Source organism: Haliaeetus albicilla, chromosome 18, assembly GCF_947461875.1.
Source record: "Haliaeetus albicilla chromosome 18, bHalAlb1.1, whole genome shotgun sequence".
NCBI lineage: Eukaryota > Metazoa > Chordata > Aves > Accipitriformes > Accipitridae > Haliaeetus > Haliaeetus albicilla.
This window is the reverse complement of record NC_091500.1, coordinates 8,006,212-8,026,333: the sequence shown is the minus strand read 5'-3', so window position 1 is coordinate 8,026,333 and position 20,122 is coordinate 8,006,212. Positions and strand designations below refer to the sequence as shown.

The 20,122-nt window shown below is 40.5% G+C and overlaps 1 protein-coding gene across 1 annotated transcript in view; it reads left to right on the top strand.

The window, feature by feature from the left end:
• Positions 1–1,893: 1,893 nt before the first annotated feature.
• Positions 1,894–20,122, top strand: part of MFSD2B (MFSD2 lysolipid transporter B, sphingolipid) — a 40,371-nt gene continuing 22,142 nt past the window's right edge. The window contains exons 1-5 of the mRNA XM_069805689.1: positions 1,894–2,035; positions 7,543–7,659; positions 11,512–11,636; positions 15,155–15,278; positions 17,312–17,390. Coding sequence (XP_069661790.1) covers positions 1,988–2,035; positions 7,543–7,659; positions 11,512–11,636; positions 15,155–15,278; positions 17,312–17,390 — 493 coding nt within the window. The 5' untranslated portion in view covers positions 1,894–1,987. The remainder of the gene's footprint in view (positions 2,036–7,542; positions 7,660–11,511; positions 11,637–15,154; positions 15,279–17,311; positions 17,391–20,122) is intronic.

Sequence of the window (20,122 nt, the reverse complement as noted above, 5' to 3'; positions counted from 1 at the left end):
GATAGCTTGATTCTCTCTGGCTATATATTGCGCTTTACTGAAATCAACTGTTTCTGGCTACAGCTTTGGTGTACTTGAGTGTGTATTTGCAGTTTGGCAGTGTCATGATCTCAATTACAAAATGAGAGCAAAAGTCAAGAGTGATGCTGACTGCACTGATCCCATGTTAGACTAGAAAGTGCCTTTAAAAAAAGGCAGTGAACTGTGATTGGATAACTTATTTCCTAATTTGGAGAAAATCTCTGGAATTAATACAGGGGTTTCCTAAATCTAATTGGTTTTGGTCAATTTGTAAAGACTGATTAGCTACCTGTAGTGTCTGGACAGGCTAATCTCTTGCTCAGCGCTGTAGACAGCTATTGTGCATTGGTCAAACAACAGTAAAACTAGCTTGATCAATGCTTGAGTTTGTGCAACACATGAATGCTATCAGTTATTCATGTTTATTCACAAGCCTTCACTGTTTTGTTAAAGCCTGTGCATTCACATAATTTACAGCAAAATTGAAATAGCCTAGAAAAGAACAAAGAAAGGAAATGCTTTCTGTAGTTTCTTCCTTCATGAAGAAACATGCAAATGCAGGTAACAGATTTAATGTGTTAAGAGGATGTTGTGTGAAGAGAAAACAAAGAACCTAAATGTTGAATTTGAATGTAACATGCATGCCTTGTATCTAACTTGGTATTTAAGAACAAATTATGTACTGGGGCTAAGGGACTGAGCGGTCCACCTCTGTTATTTTAGAGCCCATCTGGCCTCAGCCCTTAGGGACACTTTGGAGCCTAAAAGCTTCAGAGGGGTTTCAACAAGGCCTATTAAGGCCACAATTTCAGTTTTGCATTGAAGGTCTGTTTTTAAGAAAATTTTTTAATGCCCTGTTCTTTCAGAATTTTGCAAATTTGTTATAATTATTCTTGTCAAATGAGGTTGCGCAGGATTTGCATATCAGTACTTCAGGGCGTAGTTTGCAGTGGGTGTCCAATAGCCACCAAGTGACCCTGTCAATAGCAGAACTCTGAATCAGTTGAGCCACAAAGCCCTGTGTGTGTAGATTAGTCATCTTCCCAAGACAAGCGGATCACTGAGCCCTCGTTGGTTTGTTTCAGCCCACTTCTCTTGGGCTGTCTCCCTGTTGCAAGAATTCGTACTTCAAAATGCAATATTATTTTTTTTTCTCTGATGCGGAGCATGCTTGCAAGACCATTTTCCTGTGGGCAGAGTGGTGGTGGTGAACTTGCACTGCCTAAATAACGGTGTCGGCTCCAGGGCCTTGGAGGGCAGCAGCTCTTCCCGCAGCGGGTTCCTGGGTCGAGCGTGGTGTTTGTGTAAATCTCATCTCCGCTTGAGAGGCAACAGCATCGCTGGCTGGCGTGGCTATAAATTCATATAAATCGGAAACCCGTGCATCTGCTCGAAAGGATGGAGCCCGTATTTTTAGGCTTTGGCTGAAAACGGCCCCAGAAAGCTTCACCGCCTGACCCCCGGCCATGAAGCGCTTCACCGCGGGGCGAGGCGGGAGCAGCGGCCGTCGGGGCGCGCGGTGCCTCTGAGGGGACCGGCAGGGCGGGCGCTGTGGCGGCCTTTCTCTGGACGCTCGGGCGGGTTAAGCGGGCTTCCAGTACAACAAAGCCCGGGTTTTACCTCACGGACGGCTCCCGCGGCAGCCCCCACAGGAGAGAGCGACGGGGAGCTGCCCCGCTCCTCTCCACAGTGGAAGTGGCATGGAGGGACGGAGGGTGAGGGGGGGTCCCTGCCGCCCGCAGGGGGCTCGGCGGACTCGGCTGTGCAGCCCTCGCCCGAGGCGGGGAGCGGGCTCCTCTCTCGGGGAATCTCCCCTCCCGAGCCTGGAGGGCAGCCATCGCGCCTTCGCCCCTCCGGGGCGCTGCGTGAGGGTGAGGGAGGCCGCCACCCGCCGTCCCTCTCCTTCCCTCCGCCGCCCCGCCCCGGGCACGCAGGTGTTGGACGGGGGTGGGCTGTCCGCTTTGCCATGGCGGGGGCCGCGAAGGACACCCCGGAGCGCCCGGCGGAGGAGGAGGTAAGGGGCTGGGGAGGGGGAAAGGCGGCCCTCGTGGGGCTTGAGGAGCCCCTCGGCCACAGTCCCGGGGTGAGAGCGGGCTTGGGGTTCCGGGCGTGCGGAGCGGTGCCGCCCGCGCCCTCCCGCTTCGGCGCGCTGGATTTTTGTATTAATTGCCGGTGGGTTACGGGGAAGGGGATGGGCACTCTCGGGGGGGTGTTGGGGCAGCCTGAAGTTGCTGCTGCCGTGTTCTGTGTGGCGTTTCTTGCGCGGCGCAGCCTGTCTCGGCGAGGTACCTGAAACAGCTCTCCAACCCTTACCACCACCCCCCCCTCCCCTCTCTCTCACCGAGAAGCTCCGTGCGACTCCCGTAATTTCCCCTCGAGTACACTATACGATGTTCACTGTCCGTCCACTTCGGTGGCAGGAAAAAGCTCGTTGCCTTTCCACTGTCTCTTCCCTCCGGGGCTGTCTCTCCGGTCAAGGCAGGTGGGGTACCACGGGTGACAGGAGAGGTGAGGCGGGAGGGGTTCACCCTCCTCGGGAAGCCTCATCAACGCCGAACTTCCAGACCAGCTTTGCGAGTGAGAGGGTATCTAAATGCTTCATCTTCGGACTCGGTGCTTGCCGAGGTAGGAGCAGAGAGGCAGGTAAGAGGTGAGTGGGGACCCCCCTCGCTCCGTGGCTCTGGAGAGAGCATCTGGTAAGGCTGGGAAGGGACAGCTTTGAAACAGAGGGGCAGAGGTAACCTTTCACAGCGTGGTGGAGGGCGTTCAAGCCATGGAACTCATCAGGCGCTGTGGGCACATGCTGTTCTGGCTTGAATTTTTGTGTTCAGAAAGCATCTGGGTGAATTCATGGGAGAAATCTAAAGATATTAAACAGAGATACACTGGTTTTGGCTCACAAAGCTCCTCAGCGCTACATTGCTGGCAGCTGAAAGAATATCCTGTGAAAGCACCGCTCTATCCCGCCTTGTTCATATGCCCCTTCTAGGTGTCTGCACCCTAAGCCCTGCTCCTGTTACTTCTTCCACTCGGGGGTGGACTGATGTCACTAAGAAACCTGAAAACAGTCCTCGACATACTTGGTGTGAGGGACCTGGGATGCCACCTCTGACTATTGCACTCATGCTTTTAAGAGGCAGTTGTATGGTCACTCACAGAACAGAAACATTACCAGTATTAATTCTACGTTGAGAGAAAAGCTGAGTCAAAAGCTGCTCCTCATTAGCTACATTTTCATTGTTTCTCAGATAAACCTAGACTAGTGTTTATCTTTGAGTCACAGGTTTTGTTCTCTCTCCTTACTGCTTTTAAATTACTTGTTGGTTCAGTTCTGGACTCAACTGATAAAGAATAGCTTAGGAGAAAATGTGGCTGCTTCCCATGCCCATAGTGTTCATGCAGTATCTTCACACAGTTGCAGAGTTGTTTTCAATGTGCTTAAATACTTTCTTTAGAAATAGGATTATCTGTTACAAACATTGTATTCAACTTCTGTTCTGTTGGGGAAGGGAAAATTTACAAGCAATGAAAAGTATGGTTTTAACTTATAAGAGAATTAAAAATAAAGGAACTATACTGTATAAGCTGCATTAATTTTCTATAACAATGTTTAATCTTAAATAGAAGAGTAAGGAACAAAATCAAATCTCAGCTATTATGCTTTCTTGGTTTACCTAGAAACACAATTAACTTTGATATGATGGGGGCATGTGTAGTACAAAATTGTCAAGTTAATCTGAGAAAAAGAAAAACCTTACAACTTCATTTTACCTTCCTTTCTCTTACTTCCCACCCCATCCTCTCACATTTCTTCTAAAGCTTGTAGAAGCAATTTGATGTTGACATTCAACTACACCATAGGGGTCTCAAAACAAAATTTTCATTGTAAATACTTTGTATTTTGTTGGTTATTTGACCACTGCCTACACATTCACATCTCTAGTGAATTTTCTGAGTCTGCTTTAAGCTTACTGACAAACTTACACAGGTGAAAAATCTTTCATTGGATTTCACAGAAATCAAGCAGTTTCTGTTGCTTGAGGAAGCAATGCAGCAGAGAAATCTAGCCTTCAGAGAAAAACCCTCTTAGTTGCTCATAGCCAATGTACTGCTGTTGGTCACACTGCTCTGCACAAGTGCAATGTTATCCTTCTCAAGACAGTTTCTGGTCTCATTTATTAGCAATATCATGTAAAACTAACCAAGGCTGAGGGACTTACTGTAACAGACAGCTGCCACGTGTATCTTTTCTACTCTTAAACTGTAAGCCCAGGAAGTTGGAAAGACGGAAATGTTTCAGCTTTACTGGTGCAGAGATGTACCTTCATTTTTACCACTGTGACATAGGATACTAAGGTAGAAAATGTAGTGATTACAATATAACTTCAATACAGAGAGTCAAAATAGATTATGGGCTGCTGCTTTTGGAAAGAGATACCAGAATGTAGAGTCTGAATGACTATTCCTCAGCAGGGAGAAACTCAGGGGCACTCAATGAAATTACGAGGCAGCAGATCTGCAATGAATGCAGTGGCATTTCCTTTCACTGTACCTGTCATTCACATGTAGAACTGCTGTGGTGTATTATGGCTTAATGTACAAATGAGTTCCAAAAGTAATTAGGCATGATAAAAGGAAAACAGGTATTGAACAGTGATCAGGATGTAACCTCCATTTCAGGAAGTTCATGAACGGTCGGTTCCCTGCATTTCTGTGGCTGACTGAACAGGACACCTCTGTATGCTATGTCTATCTGACAGCTTGTTTTATTCTGAAAATAACATTCACAAACAAAATTTAGTGAAAATTTAACTACTGCTGTGACTAAACTATTAACTTTGCTTCAAGGTGATCTGGGAGTGTGGTTCAGAAAGTAGCTGAGCAGCATCCTGGGTGTGTGTGGAATCACAGTAAGACTTCTTAAAAAAAATGTATTAAGATTGTAAATTTTCTCCCCACAAAACTGATGTAAAGACAGGGGTACTGCCTACAGCCTGTAAGTTTAGATCTTGGTTGACTGTTTCCTGTACCAAAACTTTAATTAGACTAACTCTTAAGAACTTAACATTCTTTGTGTTATAAAAATATTTTGGAATCATGTGTATTATATAAAGGCATTTACTTTTTCTGTGTTATCATGGCTTTAGCTGTTGAAAGGACAAGGGACAATGATTATAAACTGCAAGAGGGATATAAGGAAGAAGTTCTTCACTGTGAGGGTGGTGAGGCACTGGAACAGGTTGCCCGGAGAAGTTGTGGATGCTCCATCCCTGGCAGTGTTCAAGGCCAGGTTGGATGGGGCTTTGAGCAACCTGGTCTAGTGAAAGATGTCCCTGTGAATGGCAGGGGGGTTGGACTAGATGATCTTTAAAGGTCCCTTCCAACCCAAACCATTCTGTGATTCTATGACAGCTACTAGGGAAAATAAGTGGGAAAGCAGCATTATGGATCTAAAAGGTTTTCTTAGCTTGTTTTGGGGGTGGAGCAGGATACAGGATTTACATAGCAGTGGTTTATGTCTCTTGATTTCAGCTGGAAGTCATCTTGCCAATGCTTGGAGATCAGAAGGGAAGGTATCAAAGGAAAATAAACTTTTAAAGTAATTTAATTTCTGGGAGGATGGAGGTGAGGCTAGGAGAAGGGAATGATTAAAAAATAAAACAGTGTCATAAAGTTTGAAAGTACACAGTCCCTGGAGCAAAGCTCAAGAGGACCGTGTTGTGAGTCGAGCGAACAAGATACTATAGACCCCACAAGTCTAGTAAAGCTCACGTTTAATAGGACTTATGTATGAAAAATGGGGGGTTACTTTGTACAGCAAATATGTACATAGTCTGTTTGTTGTGTTTAAAATCTCTTATCAAATTAAACAGTATATTGTTCTGATGAAGTCTGTCTTGGGACTGTTTACCACTCTTTTTTTTTCCTGGACAGAAGAAAATTGCCAATTCAGAGTTCAAGTGAGGCCTGCTGTGGCAATACCATTTTGCAGCTCGTGCTCTGACACTGTCCATTTTACTTGGACATAGTAATGGGATGCCACCCCATCTTTCTCTGTGGAAACACAAAGAGGAAAGAGTCCTGATACTTGTGCTTGCTTGTCCACACCCACTCAGATAAAACAGTTCAAAGGAAAATTATTAGATGTTGAAAGGCTCTGTCTAGAAGTCTAAAACTTATCAAAACTCTGTTAGGTAGTAAAGATGATGGTACTTAGTAAATTTAAAAATGTTCAGAAGCTAGGTCATGTATCAGAATATTATCACTGTGGTGGGTCTCATTACCATATGTCTATTTTTATCCTGATCTAATGTAAGAATTAAGGGCTTGTGTAGTCAGTTCAGAGAGAGGGCAGACCCAGGATTAATATTGCTGCTTCCCTTCATGTTTCCTGGTTCCTGCTGACAGCAGTCTTTAAAGAGGGTTTGAAAGCCTAAAAGTCTAAATTCAGGTTGGATATGTTGTCCCTTTGAAAGGAATACAAGATTAATGAACAGTCATTTTCTTCCTGTATTTTGAATTTTATGGCATGAAATTAAGTCTTAAGATTTTTTTAAAGGCTTTCCAGTATTCTGAACTTCTACTATTGGAAAACACAGTGTTCTTCATTAGAATTTCTATTAGACGCTGTGCATTTTTTGTCTTTTAATTACTGTTATGAAACCTTATTTTCAGCTTTTATCTTACTCTTATTTGGCAATTCTGTTAGAGAGAATATTCTTGGATGCTTACAGTCCTTTTCAAGCATCAAAAGGCAAATGAGAAAGCACAGTTTTGCAAAAATTTTTAAACATGCCTAGAATGACTTAGAGTCCTTCCTAAAGAGGACTTGTGCCCTAAAATCATTTTCCTTATTATGCCAACTTTCACAAAAGATATAGGAAAGTCAAATCAAAAGGAAGATGTACAAAGTCAAGTGACTTTGCCAGGGTCACACCAGCGTTTTGTGACAAAGTAAGAAAGGAATGGAGCCCAAATGTTTGGGATCTATTCGGTCTGCATTTGACTGTGGAACTTTCCTTCTCTGAATGTTGTCTAATTACTATGGTATGAGAGTATATATCAGTTATTATGGTCTGAAAGATTGATATAAGAAATCGTGTTTTTTAGAATGTTTTCAACCTTTAAAAAAATCTGAATTAAACATTCAAAGACAAAACTAAGCTCAGAAAATAGTGTAACAGTATGTGCACTTCTTTGCTACTTCTTGCTTGTTTGTAGACTTTTTCCTTTTTAATAGCTTGCGAGAAGCGGGTAGGTAAGTCTAGCTTCCCTTGTAGGGACACTGTAAGCTGGTTTTAGGGGCTGAATTAAGGAACAAAACCATTAAAAATCAAAGCAATGAGCATCCAAATGCCTGTTGGTGATAGGGGTTGAGGGCATATGGATTTATTAGTGGAACACCTGTGAAGCGAATACCTGAATTTGGTGTTAACCTTAGACTTCAACCTCATGACTTCTGTAGCTTTTAACTTGTGTACCTTGTTTTTCTCATCATTTGTTCTGCTTCATCTTGAACAGGAATACAGGCTCTCGATTTGCAGCAAAATATGCTATGCAATAGGAGGTGCCCCAAATCAAGTGGCAGGGAGTGCTGCTGCTTTCTTCCTACAGATCTACCTGCTAGATATAGCCCATGTAAGTAGCACAAGAAACCTTTACAGATTGTAGACTTACCTCAACTCTGATGTTGTCAACAATGTCCCTGGAATGATAAAAGGTGAATTAGCTAAAAAAGCTTTTCAATTGCCTTGTTATCATTGTCTTGCTATCATTGTCTCTAGCTGTTTAGCATCCTGGAAACTCCATAAACTTATCTGGAAATACTTTTTTTTCTTTTTTTCACTAGTTTCCTTTCTGTCTTGAAGTGGCCATTGTTCACTTTTATTTTGGGATCATTAATAGAGCCTTAGGCACTGTAGAGTTCACACATTTGCAGACACAAGAAAAAGCAGTTGTGAGGCTTTGTTCATTTGGTTTAAAAATCACTGCAGTTGCACCCAGTAGTCGACATAGTTTCACGTAAATTTTATTTGGTTTGTCTAGGGTAATTTCTTTGTAAAGAAAGCTGAGTTATCCTTCCTGAAGGTTCTTTGCTTCTGGTCTGTGGCTTTCTGGTGCAGAAGCAGACCTGGTAAAACAAAGCAGTAGGAGTCATCCCATTCATCTGACTTTCAGCTGCTCCAGCTAGATTTCAGGACAGCAGAGAAACAAAGAAAATCAATCCATAAGCATTTTTTACTGTTTTGGATTGTCTTGTATGTCTGTGTGGCACCTAGGTGGGAGAGATAAAGTATTATAGGATAGAAAAAAGGATTTTAGGGAGTTGAGGCCAAATTGCAGGGAACCCAAGAACAGCTGTAACTGAAACTACATGAGTGGCTTTCAGCACTGACGACTGTTTTTATTTGCTGTAAAGAACAGGACCTTCTGGATCAGATATCATTATCCATTTGCTATTTAAGATGTAGAAATACAGGATGTCATGACTTGGGGAGTGGAGGTGTCTGAAAGATTGGGTTTATGGTTTTCCTATAAAAGTCTGATATCAGAAGCTGAGGTGTGACTTAATCAAACTGGCAACACAGTAAGACTGGTAAGTAAAACTGAGATCTTGAGTGTCTTGTTGAGATCAAAGTCACAAGATCTAGAACAGGGGCCAGTTTTGGACAGCAGTGTCAAAGGTGTCAAGTGGATGGTGTGGAGTCTGAGGAGTTGGAGGTGGAACAGGTAACTTGGAGATGCAGCTCTGACTACAGCTGTTCCACAGTCATATCAAGGATGGCAATACAAGTCACTGGAGATGATGAAGTAGGAACTGAATGAGAAAGACACTAATACAATTTTCCCAGGGTTCTTATAAATATGCCAATTTCCCCACTCTCTGCTTATTACAGAAATTGAACATTCTTGAAGCTAGGATCTATTTATTTCTTTATATGTTTGTGTACAGTGTCCAGAAAGCTGGGGTCCCATTCTTGCATTTTTGCGCACTACCTAAAGAAATGACGTAATAGTAATTATTTTGTTAACAAGCTCCTACTGAAACCCAATAATTTTACTTAATGTTTGTAGTGATACACTTACTACTTCATTAAGGGGCTTAATTATTTGTTCCTTGATGGTTTGGCTTGTTCTCTGAAGTAAACCTGCAGGGACAGGATTTATTTCAAGGTCTGATAAACAGCTCTGAAATCCTGTGGTTTTTTTCCACACGTTTTCAGGGGAGAGCATGTAATTTTATAGTCACTACCTGGATTTAATTCTTGCCCACTCAGAGGGCCTAACTGTTTTAGCTCTTTGAGAGACTGTGAAACTCGCTAGGTGTAATCTTTCATACATAATCTGGATCCTTTCTAAGAAAATTACATTTGCATTCACTTTCTGTAGCTTACAGTTTTCCCCTTTGAATTCCACGTTCCATCTAAATTGCCTGTATAAACTACAGACGTATAAATGTAACTCCAAACCACACAGGATCCTTGAGTCAAATTACTAGAAAACACCAAAACCTCTGATAATAGGATCCTAGTCTTTATTCCTTTCGAGATGGGTGAATTTAACATATTTTATTTTGTATTTTATTAACACTGAGAAGTTTCTGGCACTGGTGGTGACAGACACTGTCTAGATTTAGGGGCTAGGAAAAGGCAGCCAAGGGATGTATAAGCCCATACCGATGATGAAGACAGGGTGACTACGCAGACTCCACTCCTAACATAAAAGAGGTTTTAATTTTCCTCAAGGCTTTCTTCCACCTCTGTTTATCTAATATCCACTTCCTTTCTGTCTATTCAAGTTATCTGAACAAAACACCAATGCAAAACCCACCTAATTTGAAGTTTTCTGTGTCCCTCATAACTGCAGCATTTCAACCCCTGTATCTTTCTGACTGCTATTTTGTTCTTGTTTTGGCTGACCTGTCCCTTGAGAAGCAGTAGGGACTTCTGAGCAGTTCCAGTGCAGCCCCCATGGCAAGTCTGCCCCAGGGTTGGTGGGCTACTTGCCACCTTGGCTGTGGGAGGGCACAAGTCAACAAAGGTGGAAGAAGTGAATGTCAGCAAACTGCTGTGGGACACAGCATAATGCTCATCCCACACTGCAGCAACAGGATGCTTGGAGAGCCACTGTCATTACCTGCTGGAGACTACCATTCCCAATCCTTCCCTGTTCATAAGCTTTCTAGGTTGAAATATGTGTCTTGGAGCTGGTGGTGTTAGGAAGATTGGCTGCCCTTGCAATTTCACCTAATTTGGGCTAAAATTTAACAGGTGTGATTACACAAGTGCATAACATCTGCCTTTCACAAAGGTCATCCAGGACATTCAGAGATTATTGCTTCCTTCTTTCACCTCTGAGGGAATACCTACAGCAAATTCTGCAGGCAGGGGACCTGCCCTAGCTGGAAGCCATGTGATGCTGCCTGGGAGGTAATAAGCTCTGCAGAAAAGCAGGGGATACTAGCTCAAGCTTGGTGTTGCACCAGCTGCATTCGCCAGGCTTCCCACTGCGTTGGAGCACTGATAGCATGAAGAAGCATATAGATGAAGGGGTTTTGTCTGCTGCTACTGTTTAAGCTGCATAGGCTGTTCCAGCAGCCTCTTGCTCTTTTGATAACTGATTTGAGGAATGTTCATGTTTATATAGATTTCAGTGACATTTTAAAGGCCTATAGTTTCAGTGGCATGAACTGAGCTCTTGGAAGAGAACCCACTTTTTTTAACCTTTGTGTGATACAAATTCCTAAGATCTGTACAGGTACATGTGAAAAATAACTACATTGCCTGGGATAAACTGTATTTCTATATAGGCACTTAAGTATGGTCCTCCTGGGTTACCTTCAAAGGTTTTTCTACTTGGCCATTTTATTCTTATGTAATCCGTGAACATTTTTCAAGTGAGATTTGTTGGACATGTGCTGGCAACTTTGTTTTGAACAGATGTGCCTTATGCAGTTCAGTTCTGAGTCAATAAAGTCTGCTGTGCTACAAGCTCTTCCACAGGCACGTGCCACCAGTTGGCAGCCTTGTTGGTAATCTCAGGAGATAAAAAAGCATGAATGCATGTAAACAGCTCCCTCTACTTTTTTCTAGATCAGGTCAAGATAAAGATATGGGGAAATGGGGCCGTGTGGGGAACAAAGTGAGGGGGTAATTACAGAGGGACTGTGTCAGGTTTTATGACTAAAACAAGGACTTTAGTCTACTATTTGACTGAGTCATTTTCCTAGTTCTAAACGTATTCATAGGCTCTCATTCCTTGCACTTTTCCCCTCTAATCCCTTCTTGCATGGTGCCTGTCTCAATGTCTCATTTGTTTGCCACGGGTAACCAATAGTAATTTCTATGACAGCAGCAGACATGTTTTGTAAATGAACTATCATTATTCTTTAAAACACTGAGGTTTTTTTTTCTGGAAAGTTGCTTTATGCTGTTTCATTGTCTTGTCAAACAATGGCTCTTGTTTACAGTATTCTGTCTGTACTTTCAGATTACTCCATTTCATGCCTCTTTGGTGCTGTTCGTTGGCAAAGCCTCAGGTGCAGTTACTGATCCTGTTGCTGGCTTTTTTATTAGCAAAAGTAGATGGACAAAAGTTGGCCGGCTCATGCCTTGGTAAGCATAAATGTGTACATATATTTACACACACACACATATATATATATGAGAATATTGTGTGAGTGTTGTGATCATACAGTCACCTCATTGAGTTAGACTCATTTTTCTTTGCCTGTTTCCCAGACATCAGTGATTGTATTCATTCTACATATATAAAATAAAAAAGAAAAATTGTCATGTCGTCTATTTTCCTTTAACTTGTTTCCCATGAAAACACTGAAGAGATTTTCTACCACTGGAGATGCAAACAAATAAAGCCAAAACACTGCATTGTTAACAAAACTGAAAGCTCAGATCTAAAACTTTCTTGAATCTGTGGTTGAATTTTCATCTTCGTCTAGATTTCTTTAGTTTGGCTTCACTCCTCCACAAAGTTGGAACTTGTTTCTACTTGTGTCCTAGTGTGCCTTCACTTCCCACATGAGCCTTCCAGGAGCTCCGTTAACTTTTAATTGTCTAGGCCTTTGAATTCAGTAAAGGATGTGTGCATACATGTGGGACAGATTGTGACACCGTGGCACTGGCTGGGCAACCAGCACTGCCCTGACGCTCTGTTACATTCTTCCTTACAGCAGTCATTCTGGTCCTGCTTCTCTTACATCCCCATAATCAAAATATTTAATTAAAAAATCACCATGACTTTTATAATGAATGAGATGCTATAACATTTTGATCAGCATTTCTAAAGGGACAGTGTGATGTTTCACTGTGACATACTTATCCCTTGTATGCATTCTAGCTAGTACACTTGTGCATGTGCTGTCCATGTGCTATAAGGAGAGGTTAGAAGAATTAAGGTTACTCATATAGGAAGGAGATTGACGGGTGTGAAGCAAGAAAATTGAAAGGGGTTGGTCCATGTTAGAGGAACCCAAGCTCATGTATGCCACAGGGCATTTATTTGTTGGGTTTTTTATATTTTGGAAGTCAAGGGGTGACTGAGTAGTTTGTGAAACAGGGAGTCTTTCATCACTGCTCTATCTCATGCATTATAAGGATGTATTGTAAGATATTTTGAATTAATTACAAACTTTGAATTCACATAACCCCCAAACTTGATTCACAACAAAAATCTAAGATTAAATGTGGTATCCTGGGCAAAGAAGTTGAATATTCATGGAGAAATTCAATTTTTTAGCTGGTGGTTCTCTTGCTGTCGTATGGTTTTAGGGCTACAGAAACTTGTCCATGGGCAGCTTATATCTGACAAAGGATAGAAGGCAAGTACATGTTGGAAGAAGACCGAGATCAGCTGCTCTTGGCCCTGGTAGGAACAGGGCCTTCAGATCAAAGTTAAGCTTTTTGTCAAGAGTCCCATGGGAAAAGAGGAGCTTGCTACTGTTTCTCTTTTCAGGATTTGGTTTGTGGCCAGATAAATGGAGTGATTTTTAGTGAGCGCTGAATTAACTGAGTAACAAAGTTATCCAAAAACAAAATGACGACATTTTTATACAATGCAATTAGATATATTCTGATGCCTTTTTTTTTTTCACTTCTCTGAAAATACTGCAAATACATGTGTTTATTGTTAGTGTTAAATCAGTGTTACAGTAACTCCCATCCTAGCACAAGCATGAACTTATCAGCCCTTTACATTGTAAACCAACTATGGTACAACTTGCACATCTTACAGGAAAAGTGCTTATCTAACCCAGCTTTAATGTGTGTTCACCAAACAGCTGCTTTCTTTCCAGAAGTATTTTGTCTGTTTTTTTGGAAATGGTAATTTTTTCATGGGAATTTTTTTCCTACACTTTGGAGGTCAGACCATATTTATACAAAGCAAAAAATGGGTCTTCTGTTAGCTTAAAAATACTTCAGTATTTTGAAATTATTCTGACTTCTTAAGTGTATATAGTGAAGCAATAGAATTGGCTCAGTCAGAAAAGCTTGCCAGCAAAGCAAGAACATTAGTAAAGAAGGCAACATTTAACTATAGCTTAATACTGTACTCAATATAATAAGTCATCAATTACTATTGATCTCTTTTATGTAATGTGTTTAAAAGGCATAAGCAGACATTGACTTGAAATACACAAACATGGTAAAATATTTTGTCAAAGGAGATAATGGTAGACAATCAGATATTCAGCAACTTCAGCAAGGCTCTGAAAACTCACATTAATGAGGAAAGGAAAATATGGAAAGAGGATGGAAGGGGAGAAGAATACTAAGAGGGTTATTGCTGAAAAGTTGCATGAAAAATTGACTATGAAAATATTTTACTATGGTGACTCTGTCTGGACACCAGTCTGGAAGAGCTCATGCTTTTGGAGAGGAAGGTAGATTCCCTGAGATGTGTTAGGATTTTACCCTTATTTGTGTTTTCCATTGCTGACCAGCTGTGGATGAACTGTGGCCTGGGGACTGGGGGGACAGAGAATACCAGAACCTGGCACTTTCCGTGTAAATGCTCAGCTCCCACTGATGCTGCCCCTCCCAAAGAGCAGTGTGGGAAAGCCATTGTTTTACTAAACTATTTACCCACATTACTCTTTTGTATTCCAGGTTTTCAGTTCACGATTGCAAAATAATCAGCTGACCCCCAATGTCAGTAGTGCTGTTGTGAAGGGATTAATCTGTTTTCTCTTTTATGTGTTTGCATATTTTTTGTTGGGATCTTGGTCATCTAATTACATTGTTTAATGTCTGATTTACAAGAATACAGGAAAGCCCTGATGCTGATGCAGCCCAGACTTTTAGGAAATAATAACATCTCACCACTTCTTCCATATCATGGAGTTTGACAAGCGTTGTGTGCCTGTAATAATTTTTAGACTAATGTAATTAATGGCAATGTCTGGAATTTAAGTTTCTGTGGTTCTTTTTTTTAAAGTCACCTTCTTCACTAGAAAATGATCCTTTTGTGTTTGAAGTGATTAGGAGTTTTGCTGTTGAGTTAAATGCAGCAAATTATCATATACCCAAGTAGATACAGACTGTAGGAACTTTTGCAGTGGGCTGTTCGTTACCTTTTATGCTGGTTTCAGCATTTTTAAGTGTATCAACGTATTTGCACTTGCTTGAAGTAGCAATGAAGAGGCTAAGTTGAGAGGAAAACTGAAGGCATTAAAACTGGAAGAGGGAATGCTTGGTAATAAGTAGGCTTATGTAAAAATTGCTGAAGTATGAGAAGACGTGTGACAATGGAGCTTAGTTTTCAGTGGTCCTTTCTAATAAATGTGTAGTCTGAGACATGTACTAAGGAATGGCAATATAGGTATGCTGTTACAGTGCATGTGCAAGGAAATTGAGTCTGAGTGGGATATTAAGTATAGCTCTTTTCCTTCAGATTTGCTGGGGTTTTTCCATTTTATGGAAGTACTTGTATACTTTTTATATGAATCTGTGTATTTAATGCATGCTAACATTTAATACTTAAAAACATGGTATTATCGTAGTTAGAAAAACTGCACATAAAATAAATTGCATTATATTGATTATTAGCAGGAAAATTTAATGTGCTTTGTTATCATTATGTTGAGATTGTTGACATGTGTTAATCTTCTTTGCAGGATGCTGGCGTGTACACCCTTCACAGTAGTGTCTTATTTTTTTATGTGGTACCTGCCCCCTTTTGTATCGGGAAGAGTTGCATGGTACCTGACTTTCTACTGCCTTTTCCAGGCACTGACCACAGTAAGTAGATTACAGATCATGATGTTCTCAGCAGTAACTTGCTTGTTTTCTGTCTATGTTAATGCATTCAGATTTAGTACACTGAGATTTACCAAAACTTTACATTTGATTTAAACTTCTAGTGAGTTTAAGGGGTAGGTAAATGTTCTTTTATCAAACCCTTTGCTGGTTGATGGTTTCTGCCAATGCTTTCTCTGACAAATGGCCTGCTAATTCAGACAGATTACCTCCAATCACTTTCATTGGCAGTGCCCTAGATACTCATCTGGTTCCTGTATAGATCCACAGAGACATTTTGATTCCCAATTCCAGTTAGACATCTAACTTCTTGTAACTTCTATTTTCAGGAGCAGATTAGGAGACCAAGTAGGTTTGTGGCTCTAGTTCTGGGTGTTTTGACTCAAGCTAGAAGGCAATGAAAAATCAGGGTACCAGAGCTGAAATAGTACTGATAGTAGTCATCATGATATTTTTGCCTGGATAGAAGAGTTTGAGCTCATGAATTTTTTAATACAGTACAGAACTTGCAATATATATGCAGAAGCCATCATTTCAGCAGATCGCAAAGAATTTCTCTGACACATTCTATGCAGTACATGTAGGGGTTGCATCACCCAGTTTTGCCTTGTAGCCAATATCAAAGTAAAACAAGGTATCTTCTGTGCAAAGCTGTATCACACAGCAGAGTAGGACTGGAAGTAGGAGAGCTACATTGCAATTGGCAGACTGTATCCTGGCTGGTTGAATTTCACTGGATCATGTTGTGAAAAAGTGGTTCCCAGACATTTAAAATGTTTATATTTCTTGTTTGACTTTGGCTTTTCTCCTGTTTACAGATCTGTTGGACCTGGGAATTCTGTATTCCTGTGTTAAGATCGAATGTTTCCCTAGGTTCTTTGTTTCCTCTGTAGAAAAATGGTGCAGAAGACATTCATAATGGCTTAAAATAATTTTCTTCCCTCTTTCTTTTGAAGGAAAACCACGGGTTTTCCATGGCAGAGCTTTGAAAACGTATACACTTTCCATGTTTGATGGAGGTGAACAGAAATGCATTTTGTATGAATGGAGTAGGATGCAGATTACAAGACTTAGTTTGCCTGGCTACAGATCTCTGTGGCGGTGGAAATGCCACAGAGAACTTGATTGTTCAAGCAGGTTCACATCCCACTTCCACTTCACAATAGTCCAAGAGTTTGGCATGTATGGTGTTCCAGGATTTTAGAAGTTACTTTTATCGTAGCTCAACGCTATGAGAACAGGGTCCCACTCACATCATGACCACCCAAAAGGTCAAGCCTTTAATGTTCAATAGTTATTTTCAATGAGGTACTACTGGAGATAAGGCCTCTCCTGCAGTAAAAGTGGGGCTCATTTACCCAGTATTGCAAGAAATATTACCAGTGCATTGTTTCCAGCAAGATTTTACAGCAAGGTATCAACTGCATGCTAGATAGAGTGCTGTAAAAACAAACAAGCAACACTCCTCATCTACCTTTTTGTCAGTGCATGGACATAGCAATCGGGTGTTTCTACCTATTCTTAAAGTAAGGAGTGTGTGGCAAAATGGTGCTGAAGATAAAGTAGTTTTCACAATTATCTCCTGGAATTACATAGTAAGACCAATATTTGAAATAATTTGGGGGATTTATATAGTCTCCTGGCTTGAATAAAGTGTTATGGTTTTGCTTTCCTGTTAGTCAGCTCAAGCTAGGAACATGGTAGTCTCCTAGTGCAAAGAAAACTAGATGCTTTATAGCCTAGCTATGAAGGACATTTTCCCAAGGAAGCCGAAGGAGCCCAGCATGAAGGGAAAGCCTCTTGGCAATTTATTATTTATTATTTGTATTATGAAAGATACTTTTTTTTCCTTTTATATGCTTTACAAATCAGAAAGAAAAGAACAGTCATTGTGCTAAAAAATACAATGTTCTAAACAAGCTAATTCCAAGGTCGCATTAAACCATTTTCCTGGATATCGCAGGAATACAGCATTTACCCTGACATTTCCTAAGTTATGTTCTTTCTTTGCATAGTTATTCCAAGTACCATATTCTGCCCTCACCATGTTTCTCAGCACAGACCAGAAGGAGAGAGATTCTGCAACAGCATACCGTGAGTGTGATCTGGTCTTTCTCGTGTGGATTAGGGCTGAGTTTTATTTAAAATCATTCTTTATCTATAGGAAGTTCCTAATGGTTTGTGTCCCTAAACTGGACTTTTATATTAGATTTTTAATATTTGATGAAAAATATTTTGTCTTGTAAATGCTTCAATTTTTTTTTTCTAGCTAAATAGGAGACGTTAATATTTTATTGTCTCAAATTGTCTGATTAGCTATAAACTCTTTTTGGTTTATTGTTAGCCAGACAAAATAAAAATCATTCTTACCCAAGCCAGGGTAGGGAATAATGATTTCATTTAAAGGTGATTTGTAGGGGGAAAAAACAAAGTGCTGTTCTTCTCTAACATTCAGTTAAAGAAAGTGTGAAAGTAATTTTGAGTATTTTCTTTCTTTTTCTTTCTTTTTTTTTTTTGTTCGCATTTCCTTAGGTTTATGTGTTTCGTGTTATAAAAAACCTGTTTTCTCTGAATAAATTCTAGAACTCAGAACCAAGACAGTTAACCTTACCAAAAAAGGAGACTAATTTTGTATGCATGTTCACAGCAACTGAAATCTCTCTTTTTATTTCATCTGTGTTTATTTAATTCTAACATATACCAGGTAGTTTAAGGACAGATTTTGCTGTAATATAACTGGTGCTCTGACTGTATTAGTTAGAAGAATAAGGGCTTCTAGACCGTATCTCTGGCTCTTCAACAATCAAAACCAGACAGTTTTTGCTTTGAAGCAAATCAATCAGACCAAAAAAAGTGCAATGAAATTATTTTCACAATTTCCTGTACAGATCATAAATTGAATGTAAGAAGAGTTTCTTCCCTTCTTGCCGTCTTCAGCTCTGTTCTCACACCTTCTTTACTATGTAATTGCTGTCTCTCATGGCCACCAGCATTAAGAGAAAAGAGTCAAGTATCACATGAAAGACTTTTCTATGCCATAACTTGTCCTTCAGTGTTGCTTTAGAATAGCTTGTAATTTTTTTGTTGCATCTGTTTTCTCTTCCTGGCAAGATCCCTTTTCTCTTCCATTATTCCTTCTAACCATCAACATACTTGCTTGAGTATGTTGAAAACTAGACTACAGAGGCACAACGAAATGGCCAGAAGTGCTAAAAAAGTCATATCAAACATCGTAGATACAATATCCCCTGAGAAACCGAATCCCTTTCCAGCCATATGGAACAGTTGTAATTTGCATTATCATCAACTAGCTCAAGAGAAAGTCTGGGCTAGCAGTCATAGGACAGGACTAAACAGCAGGAGATTCCAGTTGTGTTATATTCTTTGGCACTGATTGTATTCTGAGTCATCTGGCCTAAATACTAACTAAATCCATGTACCTAGTGTTTTCTATTGTCTGGTTTTATGTCTTCAGAGGCTGTGATCCAAATAAATGTGCTTTCCTATCTGCTAGTCCCATGCAAGGCTTCATAGGCATGTGAAATTTGTGCTCATAAAAGCTGTTGAACTCCTTGGCTGAGAGGTGTTATACATTTATAGTGTCCTTTTATTATTCGGAAAGGGTTTAACTTTCGAGTACACAGCTGTTCTCCTAAGCCAAGTTAGGGTGGTAGAATGAACCACAGTTTTGACTTTTCAAATGTTGGTATTTTTGTATATTTTGAAATCACATTTGTTTGGAGCCAAGTTTTTTTGTAATGGTTATGATCATGTAAGTATCTCCCCCCACCCCTCTTTTTTTTTTTAACAAGTGTTTTACTTAAACACTTTTGCCTTTCTTTGGATTTCATAGAGAATTCTTGTTGATAGACTTTCTTGGATGCAGTCAGTTGCTCAGGCATTTCTTCAACTGCTTAAAGAAAAACAGCTGTGTAGTATGAAGTGTGCTTTTAAAAAAACGTTGGGATCAGAGGATCCATTACCCTCTACTGGAGACAAGCAGAACTGCTTATTATAAATTTTGTCCTGCTCCTTACTATGAGTGCAAGGTAGAAATACTGGATTCCAAAGTTGCTTTAACATAAATCCTACTTACGTTCTGGGCAAAACATAACCTACTTCAAGGTACAATCTGCTTTCTGAAAGATCACCTTTCTTGACTTAGGTGGAAAGTAATACATTATAAATTCTGAGCACACAAAAACTTTGAAATTTGCCTGTTTCTCAGCTCTTGCTACTTCTTAGAAAATAAGGTTTCATAATGGTTGTGTTTTTGTTGCCTCTAATGATGCTTCTGAGTTTTATTCTACACAAGTGCTGGTAAAATGCAGACGTAGAGCCCTAGATAAAGGTTATAAATGTGTAGGTGGTGTTTTGAATGAAAGGCGTGACTCAGGTGCATTGCTTTTGCACTGAGTTGTCAACAGTTTGAAAGCTCTGCAAGGCCCAGCTGAGACTAGTTTCTATCCAAATACTTCAAATCAGGTTGAGGTTAGGAATTCCACCATCTGCCAGCATTTTTTGTGTGTATGGACTGAACTGTAACATTGCTAGTAAGATTAGACATGAAGTTTGGGGACGAAGCTTTTTTTTTTTTTTTTTTTTACTTCCCATTGGTTTAAATTAATGTTACGCGAAGCCTCAAATTTTCCATCCAGAATCATTCTCTGTTTGGGAACATACTAGCAATGGTTTAAATGATCCAAGTCTCCTAGGGAGCCTCTCTTCCCTTTTCCTTACTTGATCTTCCATAGCTATGATACAGCCCTCTTTACTGCACTGTCTGAACAGCTCGAAGTGTGTGTGCATTGACTTCCCATTAGGTG